The 15,620-nt window shown below is 39.7% G+C and overlaps 1 protein-coding gene across 1 annotated transcript; it reads right to left on the minus strand.

Moving 5' to 3' along the window:
- Window positions 1-9: 9 nt before the first annotated feature.
- On the minus strand, window positions 10-11,658 carry LOC311256944 (integrin alpha-6-like; the record flags this gene model as incomplete). Its single annotated transcript, XM_084352355.1, has 25 exons — window positions 10-57; window positions 444-569; window positions 754-858; window positions 1,309-1,419; window positions 1,563-1,664; window positions 1,748-1,924; window positions 2,008-2,110; window positions 3,239-3,313; window positions 3,403-3,482; window positions 3,570-3,653; window positions 4,654-4,807; window positions 5,485-5,609; window positions 5,716-5,862; window positions 5,946-6,079; window positions 6,225-6,289; window positions 6,379-6,468; window positions 7,069-7,196; window positions 7,299-7,387; window positions 7,564-7,760; window positions 8,443-8,656; window positions 8,783-8,911; window positions 9,331-9,598; window positions 9,686-9,765; window positions 11,291-11,412; window positions 11,492-11,658. 25 exons carry the CDS (start codon window positions 11,656-11,658, stop codon window positions 10-12), a joined length of 3,120 nt encoding a protein of 1,039 aa, XP_084208481.1.
- Between the last annotated feature and the right edge of the window lie 3,962 nt (window positions 11,659-15,620).

Genomic DNA, 15,620 nt, shown 5'->3' on the forward strand with positions numbered 1-15,620 from the left:
GTTTGGATCTCAGTCTCGGGGCTTCTTGCTCTGAGCGAGACATTTAATGCTGCCACGCTGATGAAGACAGAAAATATGAGTCAACAGCGTTCATCATTACCACAGGCAAGTCATTAATAAATAGAAAGTTAATTAACTCAAAACACGTAGCGACAAATGGCTCAAAGCATAGTCAGTGTGCAATATAAAACTGTCATTCATCTGTACACTTTCACAGCACATTAAGGCAACTGATGCTTCTACACAACAATTTGTAGGATTCATTCATGCCTTTTTATGTCAAGATAATAAGTGATGGTGACTTTACGAGGAAACAATAGGTTCCCCTGAATCATATATGTATAAAACTTGATACCGAGTTGTGATCTAATAACTTATGCATGAAAGAGTTAGAGAACCAAACAAACCTTATTATAGATATTATATGTTATTTCATTTGTTACCTTCCACATCGAGAAGACAAGCCCCGCCAGCATCAGAAGCAACACGATGACTGTCAGGAAGATGATCCACCAGGCAACTTTGACAAAATATGTGATGTCTCTGGCAAGAAACACGGTCAGTTTAACCTGCGGACAGTGATGACACGAGAGCGTTTCAGATTTCAGTGTGTGGACTGCGGGCTCTTGAGAGGACCTGTGTGTAATGTTAGTAACTTCCCTGAGATTTTAAATACTGACATGAATCTGAAAATACAAATTATTAACAAAAACCCAATAATGAAAATGTTTCTCTCTTTCTTTACGGTTTTACCTTTTTCTCAAGTGTCCCCGTTTTAAGTCCAATATTCTCTGGAGAGTTTGTTAAACTGAGCGTAGCGTTCACATAGATGTACAGGTAGTTCAAAGAGCTGTAATCCTGAATGGGAGAGGCAAAATAAATGAGTGAGTGGTACTTGACAGTTTTGAGTAGAGGTGGAAAAACTGCTCAGATCTCTTCCTTGAGTAGAAGTAGCAATACTACAGTGTGAAATGACTGCGTTACAAGTAAAAGTCATGCATGTTGCTCAAGTAAAAAAACAAAAGTACAAAAGTGGAAGAACTCATGATGCAGATTAGCAGAACTACTAAATGTTATAGACTGTAGTCTGGTGGTACCGTACAGCACTTAATCAAAGTTTGCTTTGTTTCACCTTCATCATCTTTTTTCCAACGACAATCAACAAGTAAATAAATAAAGTTCCTTGTACCAGCTTTAGGTACAGTGCCTGAGTAGATGTACTTTATTATTTATTTTTAATCAGTTACCTGTTTCAGTTGATTAACTTCAAACATATAGGAGGAAAACATCATACAAAAAATGAAACACCTCTGTGAAAGTGGCGTTCCACAGGCGTGAATGCAGAACTATCGTTGCAGTTTTGTCCAAACCCAGCAGAGGGCAGCGTATCTCCACACACTTCAGTCCAGCTGCGCACGTCTGACAGGGAGGAAGATAAGACCTTACTTTCTTGTCACGTTATACTGAATACTAAACCTTTGAGCTTCATGATAATAATAATAATAATGATAATAATAATAATAATAATAATAATAATAATAATAATAATAATGATCTCTAACCAAGCTTTTGTATTTCCTTCCTGTTGAAAGATATGAGAATCCTCCAGTAGAGAGCGCTGCATGTTCAGCTTCACGTCTTCTCCTGGATGGTTCATGCCAACCCTTGATACCAAACATGATCAGGTCAGTGCTGTTTATTACAGGCACCGCTTACAGTTTGAACAGAAGAGAAAGATGTTTTTTACCTTTAAATCTTTAAGTGGATTGACCTCGTTTGCAGGTGAGCAGGGGACAGACTGAACATCGCTACTGTTGGTCTGAGTCAAGTACAGAAACCATTTTCCTACAGAGTTCTCCTTTGGCCAGAGGATGTTTAGTGACGCGTTGATGAAATTCTGTAGTGGTCTGCCCAAATTTGCTATCTGTTAAAAAAATAAGACAGTATAGTTTCCTTTACGCTGAAAATCAAATTAAAGAGATTTTTAAGGCGCAAACGATGTCTCACCCTGAATTCATACTGAACCGGAAGTCCAATTTCATCCACTGACTTTATGGCGCTCTCGCCCTTCAAGCTTTTCTCAAGTGACACTTGAGAAGGCCAGACGACTCTGACAAACAAAGACACACCTTAATGTTGAATACTTTGACTTTTTCATCAATCATTCCAAAGCAGTTTCAAGGAATTTTCACCTTTTATCAAACTCCACGGTCAAACTAAAGCACTTTCCAAGGTGCATTTTAAGCTTTTCCAGGACCTGACAGTTGTGCTACATTATATACAAAGGTGGATGTACTTAAAAGTAGCAATAACACAGTGTAGAAATACTTTCATGTTTCATGTAAAAGTCATGCCTTTAAATTAATGTACTCAAGTAAAAGTTCAAAAAGTAAAAGTACCCATTATGCAGAATAGCAAATTTATGTCACATTATACATATAAATATATATATCAATGATTGCGACATCTACTTTCACTATTAATTTCGTAGAAGCATAGTTAAAGTAGCAGAAAACGGAAAATGCTCAAGTGGAGTTTACTTACCTCAAAAATGTCAAAAAGTACAGCACTTGAGTAAATGTACTTAATAACTTTCCACCTCTGATTAAACTCAAAATATTTGTTTTAACTTCATCACATTAACTCAAATGTTATTGTGCTTTAAACAACCAAAATTGTTTCATCATAGCATTCATGTTTCAAAAAGTGTCACCTGTCCTTCTGTAAGCAGACTCGTATATCGTTTATGACCTGGCTGAGCCGATATTAGACAATATGAAAGTGATGCAACTTTTTTAAACCTCTAGAATATCACATTAAAACTGAAATGTTTTCAAGGATTTCCAGCACCCGTCAGACCCATCTGAAGTGGTTGCAGGAGCTCGACTGTGAGTTGAAAGGTGTAAATAACATCTTTTCAAATCCATTTGGGTTCTCGGGGCTCCCATGGACCTGAATTGCTGTGTGGAGCCATTTTACGTTTTTTTTGTTCTTTCTTTTTTTACACTTTAAAACAAGTCCCCAGACCACAGACAGCGACTTTCCATTGGCAAGGGGGTGAGTAGATAATCAATGAATTTTTGTGTGTTTAATTATTTGAGTTTTTTTCATACACTTTGTATATTTTTCTAAAAGGTTTCCTATGAGATTCTTTGTATCTGTGTTAAAATGACAAAACAACAAACAGTAATCTCATAAAACAACCGTTTAAAAGACAGTGAATATAATCAGCACCTACCCTGATATCCGCAGCTCCAGCAAAAAAAGCACTTTGGCTAATGCCTCCACTGGTTGTATGGTCTGCACACTTATCCTACATCACAGGAACATGTTTATTCATAATCATATACAGCCCACTGACCAGTAACTAAAGCCAGTTTCCTCTCCGTCCTGTACGCTTACGTGTTAAGCTGCAGAGTGACGTTGACTTCCTTTGTACTCAGTGCGATGCCAGATGTTGCAAGTATGACATAAAAAGTCACCTGAAGAGAGCAAAGAAAAAACATGATAAAAAGATGAAGATGGCGATGATAAAACACACACGGAGGAAACTGAGCGGTGAAACTCACTTCTGCATCTCTTTGGAACGGGTTTCCCAGTTTACAGTTGATTCGCGTTCCTTCTTTATTGGCTGTGCAGATCTTTTGCTGGTCCTACAGCGGTGGAAGAAATATTCAGAGAACAATACTACAATGTGACTACGCTGCAAGTAAAAAATCCTGCATTCAAAACCTTACTTAACAAAAAAGTATGCAAGTATCATCAGCACAATTTAACTAAAGAATGAGAAGTAAAAGTAGTCAATGTTCAGTCAGATACTTTATTATATTAGATGTTTTTGGATTAATATTGTAGTTGGATGTAAAGGTCCACATTTTGAGGGGTGAATGGTTGGGTCAAACAAGCGCAGGACTTTCCCACCAGGAGGCTATTTGTGTCGACGGGGAAACCAAAAGTTAACAGTGAGTCACTAAAAAAAAAGTGAACTTACATAAACGTCACATAATGACATGCATAACTTCAGAACATAATCGACGTAACTAAAGTTAAAGAAATGACAGTTATTTCAACCCAAACCACCAGAACCAAGTAGTTTTCTTGTCTAAACCTCAACGAAGGTCCGATACATCTGTTGCTGTTGCACTGCAATGTTGTTTTGGGAACAATGATATACAGTGTGTCATTTGGCAATCAGCCTATTCAGCTGTATATATGAGAATTATTATACTTAATTATTAATTATTATATATTTTTCATATTTTATTTTAATTGGAACAAACCAACTAAAGAAGGATTACTACTTCAGTTTATCAGAAAGATAAAACAACCACCAAATTTGGGGACACATGGTTTTTTCACTGGACAGGGTATGAAAACATGAATAATGATAAAAATATGAATAAAATACGCCAACTAAAGCTGTCAGACAAATGTAGTGGAGTAAAAAGTGGAATATTCTGACCCTGAGACCCCGGCAAGGTACAAGTAGCTCAAATTTATACTTCAGCACAAGAGTGAATGTACTTACATATACATAAATACAAGTAGAATAAAAACATAATAACAAAAAGTTCCTTTTTCTTATTTCATTTCAGTCACAGTATCACATGTTTAACATATTGTTCTTCCACTACACAGTTCTTATATACTCACTGTTTTCCTGTAGACAATAGAAGAGTAACGCAGAGTATCTGGGAGGTTGATGACTAAGTGAGTCTGGTGTGCGTCGTCCCCGCCCCTGTTAGACACGGTGATCTCCAAAGCTATGTCTTCATCAGACGGAGTTATGACTGCAACACCGTCCTTTCTGAGGAGGTAAAACCCCAGATGAACATGAATCACGCATTTTGTTTTTGTCTTTTAAAACCTTAGATGGTTACTTCTAACTCTGCACAACAAGTCAGCTCTCAAAACCAAGATATGAAGCAATAAATATATTACATACAATAATCAAAATTATCTTCTAACAGAACAGGAAAATCTTAAAACGTTGGTGCCGTCAGACTAAAAAGCAAATACATCTGTCTTGATACAAAGAAAAGATTTAGGAATTTTTTTCTCAATATTTGGACAAATGTGCTCACATTTAGTGAATGTTGGAGCCGTTGTCTTGAAATAAGGCCATATTAAAACAAGTACATTTGTCTAAATACAAAGAAAATATATCTAAAATGTGTTTAGATTTACACCCTCGTACACACAAAGTCCTATTCCTAATATGTTGAGAGATAAAAAAGGAAAGATGTTTGAAACATCTAATATTCTGACTTAAACAAAGTAGTTTTGTAATCGTCAGTGTTGATCAAACAGCTTTACAATTGTGGTTTCAAGCATTCATTTTCTCCAGTAAAAAAAAATAAATCTCTTGAAAGCTTGTGAATAAAAACTGCAAACTGCAACTATATCTGCATTATTTAAGATAATTCATCTTAGATTTCACTTTTTGCAGCCTGTGTTAGTGTCGGTTCACCTTTTATTCCTTACCTTGCCAGTGATTTGAAAACAACCTGATTTTTTTGTGTTGTGTTTCTGGAGCAGAACCTGAACTGTAACGTTAGGTTACTCTGGCAGATGTTGTCACTACCACAGCCCTCATTCAGTAAGACAATCTGTGAAAAACAACAGGGCAGAAATGGTTTCTTAAAGCCTATTTCTAAAGTGTTCAGTTCAAAAGGTTTCAATGACATGGGTACAGAGACACATGTCTGTTTGTACCTCTGAGACGGTGCTGTGTTGCTGGAAGAGGTTGAGGACCGGAGTAAAGTCGGGCAGACCTGCTCTCGTCCAGCTCGTCTGACCGGAGCTCAACAGAGACACACTGACAGAGACGGGAATACTGAGCAGCCTGTCTTTGATTTCACGCTGGAACAGAAGAGTTGTCATTATTGGTTTAATCTGGTGTTTGATGGTTCTCTTTAAATGGACGTTGCTGAGTGAGACTGTACCCGAAGTCGGAGTTTGGTGTCAGTACAGATCTCTGTCCTCTGTCCAGGCAGCTCCAGTCGTCCATCGGATGAACCCAGAAAATCCACTCTTGCTTTTCTTCTCCCAGCGTCAGCCTCAAAGGTGTAGTTGAGCACTGGGAAAGAAAAATCGACAGATACTAATCCTGATACCTGTACCTACCTTTGCATTACTAAGACACTAAATGTTGGTTTTCCCTTTTATTTGTTACCTGTTGGTATGTTACAGAATATAAAGTGTAAAAACTTATAAAAACTTACTCAGTTTAAGGTCGAGTGATGCTGGATGTGCTGTGTAGGTGAAGCAGGCCTCGACTAAAAAATTACTTGACAGAAGTTTGTGCAAAGACACGTCAGATTAAAACCCAATAAGCTTGCAGTTGGTTCAGATTTGTGTTTTTTTTGTGCATCTCACCACGTGTGTGTCTGACATTGACCCTTCGAGATGTCTATTACACTGGGTGTCAACTTCACAGAGCTGCTGATGCTGACCACTGGCCTCGCTCTGATGACAGGATGAATACACTTAAATGATTGAGATTTGTGATAAGAAGATATGATACAAGCAGTTGTACTTTATTTATTTATTTAGCTTTTATTTAACAAGGTTAGTCTTCTTTTACAAGGAAGACCTGGTAAAAACTGGCAGGAAAACATAATAGAAAACAGGTAAATGTGCAGATTTGAGAGGCATTAACATGGTCAAATAAACATTTGCACACAAACAACCAGGACTCCAATAATAAATTAATGTAGCCGTCTTAACACAGAGTCATGCACTAACCCTAACCCATAATTTTGGGAAAGAGTTCAAAGAAAAAAATAATTTGAACATCAAATCTATAAAATGTAGTTTAAATATATAAATATTTCTCTCTATATTTAATCTGAATAGTTTGATGGCACGTTAAGCCATAAATCTCCAAATAATCCTATTTCCAGCCTCGGTCCTACATTATGTTTGATTCAGCACCAACATATCTGCCAGCTCGTTTGAGAACATTTTGATTGTAACAGGCAGCTGCTGGACTGAAAATAAAACCACAAGAACAGTTCAGACTGATACATTTCTCTTTGTCTCCAAGAGTTTGTGATGTAATATTACCTGTAAACAAAGACCGAATCAGAAAGAGATCCCACAGCCAAATCAGGGTACTGATTGTCGTCCACGTCCAAGTTGCCAGACAGAGAATATCCAAACAGAGTAACTTTTTCAGATCCCGGCGAGAGCACCTGAAGAACAAAAGAACTTCATGAGAAGATCTGTTTATCTGTCCAAATATCTCCACTTACACATTTGACCTGATGAGCTTTTCGACCCTCCCACAAACTCACCTGTGCCGTTTTTTTGTGGATGCCTTCTGATGAGCCATAGTAAAGGTACACTCGACCAGAACCGTCATATGGTGCTCCCACGGCAATATCTGTCGACAGTTCAGACAAAGTGGGGTGAGATCATAAAGGCAAATATATGAGTTTAACAGTGTGTCCCAAATTTCCTTAAAGCCTGTTTGCAAAAGTGTCAAAAATGGTTTTAAGCCTTTGTTTCTACACCGCAGTTAATTTAGCATTTGTGTGTCCATCTTTAAAACATCGCAACCTCCGTAACCGTCTTGATTGACGTCCCCGATGTTTTCCACTGCGAGGCCGAACATGGAGTCTTTGGGTCCAACGAGTTGCGTTGGAACAATCTCCTTCCAGTTTTCCCCTTTGTTGTTGATGTAGACGTAGACGGCTCCTCCGACCAAACCATCCTTATCATGGAACTGCGGCGCTCCTACAGCGAGGTCCTCCCACCTGCAAATACCAAGAGAAACACAGTACTGTAACAACAGTCTCATGATTGTTCTAACAGGAAGAGGATGACGTGTTTGTTTTGTGATTTGCTTTGTGGTTTCGGTTGTTTGCACAGTTAACAATGCCAGCGTGACAAAACTCTGAATGGTAATGCAAATAAAGTAGTGACATATGTATTTTAAGACCACGATCGATAAAGGAGCCAAGGTTTATTCCACAATATCGAACAGGAATGAATACTATTATTAGGTAGAACACAAACGGTGTAAGTTGATGGTCTATTTTTCGAGCTTTTTGAATAAACAGCGAAAGTCCATTCTCTCGGACCCCCTACGGGAGATAAGACACGATAAAGTGCCTGATACGTGCATGCTGCAGCCCCACCACTTTCAGCTGGTGCCCTTTTAATTTTCTTTTAGCCCCTGCCCCTCAAACATCCTGACGCTGCCCCTGTTACCTGCCCCTGTTTTATCTGCAGCAGATTTTGTGGAAATCTGGTGATTCATTTTTCTTTCTAATTCTGTTCCTGCCAAAAGGTCATACAGTAAATGAATCATGAGGACATCCTGTGAGTCATCCGAGAATTGATGGGTTAACTGATATAAAGCTTGTACCATACCATGCAAAGAACAAATCAAGTGTTTGAATATCTTAACTCAGGCGAGTTGTAAAGTAAACCTACCCATCACTGTTGAGATCCACCACTGCCACGTCATAGCCGAAGGAGGAGGCCAGGCCGAGACCATAGAGGACCAACTCCACGGACAAATTTTGTTTTGCCTTGGGGTCTGCCTTAAGAAATGTCACCTTGCCGCTGTCACCTCCTCTGGGCGCTCCTGATACGATGGTCAGCTCACCCTTCTTGATGAGGGCCAGACCAGAGTCGATGGAGAATCCTGGAGGACAGAATATGAAATGGTTAATAGCATATCTTCATCTTAGCCCTCCATTAATTATTGGATGTATGAAGAAAGATCTAACTCGAAACGCCCTGACTGACTCAGACCAGACTAGAAACGGACCCCGGTAGCTGCTAGTGTGGAGGGGAATGAGTTTGGGGTCAAACGCCTCAATATTCCCGGTCTCACGAGGACCTTCACTGTCACTGTCACTGTCTTCCAGTTGGTCCAAAGGCTCCATTCGTACGATTCCTATAATCAGCATCACATGAGAACAAAAACAGAATAACAACACTTAGGTATCCATATCATCCAGAACTATTTTTGCTTTTTAAAAATGAAAAAAACATTTTTGTGTAATCGATGTTGAACGATTTGAAAGGATCAATGGACTTAGGCAAGCTGGAGGAGTCAGAGTATTAAAAAATGGGCTTGTTGCTTCAGGCCCTTTTGTGTAGAACAGATTTTAGACCTTATATCCGTCTGTTTCTTAAAAGGTGTAATTTGTAAAAAATGTCCAGACTTAAAAAAGTTGCTCCAAAACTATAGGGGGTAAACTAAACTGCTGGCTGTATCTCAATTTAATTGAGCTTTTAAAATGCAACAAAAGATGAAGAAAATTGTAAAATGAAGTCTGTCATTACTGAAACTCTGCTTGTGTTTAACTTTACCTCTCCAGTGGTACGCTCCTGGCGCTCCGAATAACAGAGATGTATTGTCCTTTGCAAAATTGGCTCCATGACCCTGTTGGCAGTATGCAAACCACTCATGGTCAATGGGATGTCTCTCAAGATGTGCCTTGTCACAAACTACTCTCCTCTTGTCGCCCTCTTCTTTCCCGACCTGCAGGTCATCTCCTAACAGGTAACACTGACCCGACAGCACTGTGCAAGGGGTATCAGCGATATAGCACTGTTGCCGGTATCGATGAGCACAGGCCTACAAGGAGAGGATGATAAAATTACTGTTGTGCTGATTTTTGGCCAACTTTTAAAAAAATAGTCAAATCCAAAGCGCTTTGCTTACCATTATATGTTTACCAGGACCTTGGCTCACCACTCGTACTCCCATCCACTGGTCCTTTATTCCTTTACTATCAAGGAAGGCTAGAAAAATAAACAAGTTGAGCTCACTGTGCAGCAGCAGTGTCAGTTTAATGACATACAGTAGAAGTAGCCGATAGCTGTAGCTGTACTTACAACAAGTAATATTACTCGTTCTGCAGTGGATGGCCCCCGTGACTAATACATTAATATATGTGACACTGTGAGATTGTTAATCCTAATGTATCAGTGTGTACGCAGCATTTTGATGTTGTAATTGGAGGTAGCTTTCACTTCTGTATACACAGTTCGAAAGTTTAGTTAAGGGGTAGGGCCCCTCTAAAGGGTTAAACAATAAATCTCAGGGATTGCTCGTTAAATATTTGTTAATTTTTAACTTTTCAGGCCTCAAACAGTTATTCAAATGAAGCCGTGTCAGAAGTTTAGAGAGGAAATCTCTTTTTTGGTGGATAGACAGAGTAGACATTGCATTTTTGGTAGATGTCACAAACCGTATAAGTTGGGAATTTCTAGTTTAAAGGGACACTTCACAACAAAATCAAAAATACACCTTTTTCCTCTTACCTGTAGTTCCATTTTTCCATCTCAAATATAATGAAACTAGATGGCACTCAGCTCGTGGTGCTCAACAGCGATGTCTCTTTTCCTGACTTTGTTACTCAAGATAAAACACAAATTGTTCTGAGGCAGTTTCATGGAGGATTTTCTTTCTACTAAACTACAGCCGGCAACTGTTTCACTACGCAGATGGAAGTGTACATCCACTCATGGACCTGAGGCTCGTGCTCATGACATTGTGGGATGTTAACATTAAAGGGCCGCCCAGACCAAGAACTATAACCATAACTATGTGAGCATCTACACTGATGAACGATAATATTCTGCAAACAGCGGCAGCCAGCATGAGGTGGGCTGCAGTTAGAAACCATAGAATAAGCACTCCTGCATCATTATTTTGCAGGAAAATGTCCCCAAAATCAAACTAAGTGATGGCCCTGTAAATTCAGATGGGTTTTGATTGGCTGACTAAGTTTCTATTCATCCGATCGCTCTGAAAGTGATCCTTGTGATATCACTCGCTACTGCCATTATCGTTAGAGCTGTGGTGTGGACTCCATCATCCAGTTAAGTTAGAATGGTTTTAAAACCATCTATTTATAGTTATTGTTATTAAGAGTTATCGTTCTCGGTGTGGTCGGCCCTTAATGGCGTCCTCCTCGGCTGTGCTGTAATATAAATTACGTCATTTATGAGCCTCTCGTCCGTGAGGAGATGCACTGTTCCTTCAGCACGGTGATAAGATTGGTGGGTGTAATTTGGCACAAAGAAAAATAGTTCCGACATGAAACCGCTCACAACAAGGGTGGTGGATTATCTTGAGTAACTGTGTCACGATTCCAGGAAAGAGACACCGATGTTGACAAGCCAAGTTCAATTATCTTATCTACATGGATAAATAGCACTCCAGATAAGAGGAAAAGTGTTATTTTTTGGGTGAACTGTCCCTTTAATCTTTACTGGCACATTTTATTTCTCATTAAATTTCAGATAAAATAGGTCAACAAACCTTTATCGTCAAACTCGATGGGCTGACAGCGCTCGGATGTTGTTGTCAGATCACACTGGTAAACTACACCTGTAGCGTGCGCCTGGTTCTGGTGTTTCGCTTGTGGAGCTCCTACCAGCAATCTGGGGAGGAAATACCTCAAGTGGTAAAACAAAGTTTCAATTGACTCAAACTTAATCAAATTTGTGCTTAATCACTCACAGGTTCCTTCTGGCAGGATTCAGTTGCTGGTGGAAGGCAACCGAAAATCCAAACAGGCTTTCTGGATCTCCATTTCTCTGCAGCACGTTCTGGGTGTCCAGATTGAAGGCTGCAATCCGGAGGTGCCAGACGCTGCACAGATACACCACGTACCAATGCTTCCCCATGATTCTTCTGATTAAAATGTGTAATCTAATCTTTCCCATGCAGTGCCCGTGCTCTCTGAGAACACAGAGGTGTAAACCCTCATATAAAAGAGATTGGCCTCAGAAGGTGCTAACTGGCTCGCTGTAGTCACAGACAATCAAGGTGTGGTCGAGACATTTATCTGCACACTAACAAAGCTGCAATGTTAGACTTTATGACTTGATAACTGGAGTTGTTATTAACTCTTTTCCACTTTGATCAGAGTCAATCATGAGTCACACTGTCTGTGCTTAAGTCTTCTGAAGATGACACCATGTTGTGACTTTCACTGGCTCTGCAAAACGCTAAAACAAAGAGTCAACATGCACATAGATACACTCAGCCGAACTGCTACTCACTCACACCTGAACCTCCATCCCAAGAATGCAAAACTTCAAAAGGAAACAGCAAGGCAAAAAAGGCTAGCAACAAAACAAAAACTGAAGGTGCAGATGGAGAGCAAAGAGTTCCCATTCCTTGAAATAACATTTCTTAACATTTTTCTCTTTATATCAGAACATTTTTAGCAAATTAAAAGCGATGGGGGCTAAAATGGCCCATTTCAAAAAAGCGGCCTCAAGTGTACCTGACACCCATGACTGTTGGGTTCAAGAAATTAAAAAGCATATTGTTTCACCAGGTGGCACCAGAGTTTCTGTTACTAGTTGATATGGTGTTTAAATACGTCAGGCCTACAGATCTGCTGCTCTGAGTGCAACAGCAACAGAGTCACTGAGTAATCAGTCTAATGAGGCTGGAGGCGACTATCAAATACAGCAAATCTCCATTACTATTATTAATCTATTTTTGTAGTAATAACTGTAGCAGAAGTATTAGAATTTGTAAAGCTGCACCAGTAGTGATTGTGTCACTATAGTTTTGTATTTAACATAAAAAGTGACGTCAAACAACAAAGAATTACTGTGGCTTCATCGATACACCTGAGCCTAACAACAAGCACGACACATTCATGATGAAACTAAATAATAAATGAGTTCATTTTCCGGTTTGCAAGGAAACAAGCTGAGGGAAATCGGTGGGCTAAGATTCATGACACATACTCAGACTGTTGGTGCGAGTTTGGCTCAAACGTTCTGCAGCGTCACATCCGCTCTGTCCGACCTCCTGCCTCAGTGAACACGTCAGAGACAGAAAATACCACACGATTTGTGACTGCAGAGATTTTTTACTAATGTTGGTAAAATAATTTACATGAGATTTGTTGCTCTCTCTCTCTCTCTCTCTCTCTCTCTCACGCACACACACACACACACAGCAACAAACAAACAAACAACCTGTGACTCATGGAAAATTCAGCAGCCGTGTGGTCGTGCGGTCAGAGTGAGGTGTGAATCTGCAGGGGCTATTTTTTTTTTTTTTCTGGTCTACTTTCACTTTCAGACCAGGAGGCCAACGCTTTTAAAAGCATTTTCCCACGAGGCAAGTGGAATAAAACATCGTTATTACATTTTGACAACACTTGCAGGACTACACACCTGACGAGTGACACCACAGTTATGGGCCGAGCGTTTCCACTGCAGAGGATGTGGTTCTCTTCTTTTTACTCAAACATCTTCTTGTATGAACTCCAGGTTCGCCTTTACTCAAGCCTGACAGTTTTAGCAAATTATATGATCTCACTAAGTACTACAGTTACTACAGTATCATTAGTACTAAACTTGCAGAGATGTGCAGGGTCGAGGTGCAGTCTGAACAAGTGAGTCTTGAGTCTTTTGCAGAAGATGGCGAGTGACTCTGCTGTCCTGACATTGGTCGGGAGTTCGTTCCACCACTGAGGTGCCAGAACAGAGAAGAATCTGTTGTGCATCTAATATTTTCATTCATTTTGTTTGAACATTTATCTACAAATATAGTGTAAAAGACAGAGGTGTGGCTTTATGAGGGGTTATGTGCTGGACTATTTCTGGGGCCAGTTGTTTGGCAACCAGCAAATACTCCCAGAAGTTACTTATAATCCCCTGTAAAAGTGTGAATTGATGCTTTTACACTTCATATTTTATACAGATTATGTAAATGGCATAAAACATGTAAATAAACAGATTGTATAGTAGCTAGAAAACAGGTTTACGGACCTTTTGGAAAGAGCCGGTCCAGCTATTTCTCTGTTTCCAATCCGGTTTGTGTTGTCGCTTCATATTTACGGTACAAACATGAGCGTTGTATCAATCATCTCATCTAACTCGCAGCAAGAACGTAAAAAGGATTCCAAGACAATTTTTCTCACACACGGAAGAAATATAATTTCCACCACCAAGGCCTCCGCTGCCTGGTGGTGGAGTGTATGGGCCCCTGTGAAGGCTGTGTCCTCGCCATAGCAGCCCAGGGTCGCTGCATGTCATCCCATCTCCTGCCATGTCTCTCTGAACTGTCCTGTCTAGTAAAGGCATGAAAAAAAACAAACTTAAACACAAAGTTCAACTGGTCTTCAAACGTTTGAAGCAACACAAGTGGTTATTTTCTGACTAGTCATGAGAGGGTGGTTATTTTGCTGCTTTGATGAACTGCATTGACGTCTTTGAGACCAAATGTCTGGTTTGATTGATTTGAAGATTATTTTTAGCGGCTCACACCCACCACTGATGAAACCAGCGTTGTCGCAGTTGTCGATGGTCTTGTCTCCTTCCTTATCTGCTAAACCACACACAAGACAGACATCCGGTGCTCTGCAAACCTGTTGCTGAGAGAGATAGTGAATATCATTGTTTTAGCCCACAGTGACATCATGTTCAAATGTTGCTATTTTACTAGTTCTTACTTGACCTCCAACTAAGGATTTTGATCACATAAACCTTAAAGGGATAGTTTTTGGAGTGGGGTTGTGTGAGGTACTTATCCACAATCACTATGTTACCTACATAAGATGGTAATGGCCATGCCATGGTTTTGGAGAAGCGGCAGGAATAAAGATGTCGGGAGCTAAGCAATGGACTGCTGTGGACGGGGGCAGGGGCAAAACGAAAAAAAATCAGTATCAGTCCAAATGTTTTAAACATACAAACAAACAGAAGCATTTCTCTCTAAGCTACCAGACTTCTTTGACAAAAACAGTAATTTTACCCCTCCATGCCTCGAGACAGCCAATCACCAGCACTATTAGATATTGGCACAACAAGCATGCTGCATGCTTATTGGCTCACTGACGCTGTTGATACTTGGTGATATTGAAGCAGTGGAGTCAGTGCCATGTTATTACTGAAGGTCGACACTCAGCCCTGTGGAACTGACAGAATAACTGTTAAAGAAGTACGTTCGTTTTTCAAAACTTTGCATTTCGTCATGTTGTAACTTTACGTTTGCTTATGTTCTTTACGTCCTCCTCACAATGCTGTGCTTATGCTCTGGTCAGGTTTAGGCTCAAAAACCACTTGGTTAAGGTTAGGAAAACATGTTTTGGCTTAAAATACTTGTTTTGGTAGCCACAGAAACGGCTGCAGACGGCCCAACTACGTATCAAAAATATCTGTCTTTTCTCCTTAAAATATCCGGTGGTGTCACACTTACAAATGCTTCAATGCAGACTGTAATTTATCTGTAACAGTGTCTTTAAATTCAATATTTTAAAGGGTTTGTTTCGATTCTACCAAGTCACACACTCATGCAACCCAACTTCCAAAACCCAAACTATCTCTTGTTGAAACATTCACTGTGAAAGACTTTGAGATACTGAACGTGGTTAAAATGTTTGTTTTTTTAAATACCTACTGTTTATATAAAATTATTTACAATGTACTATTTTAAAACAATTGCGGTTGCGTGGGTTTGAGTAAGTAGTCGTTCATTTTTTAGACTCATGCACATGCAGGAAGACAGGACTCAAAACTAACAAGTTAACTGTCTCTGCTAAATTTAGCCTGCGGAGGCTTCATGTACACTTGCTACATATCCTGTTGATGCCCGAAGTCATGCACGTTCTGAGTAAACA

Source organism: Pagrus pagrus (assembly GCF_965226575.1).
Source record: "Pagrus pagrus genome assembly, chromosome: 5".
Lineage (NCBI taxonomy): Eukaryota > Metazoa > Chordata > Actinopteri > Spariformes > Sparidae > Pagrus > Pagrus pagrus.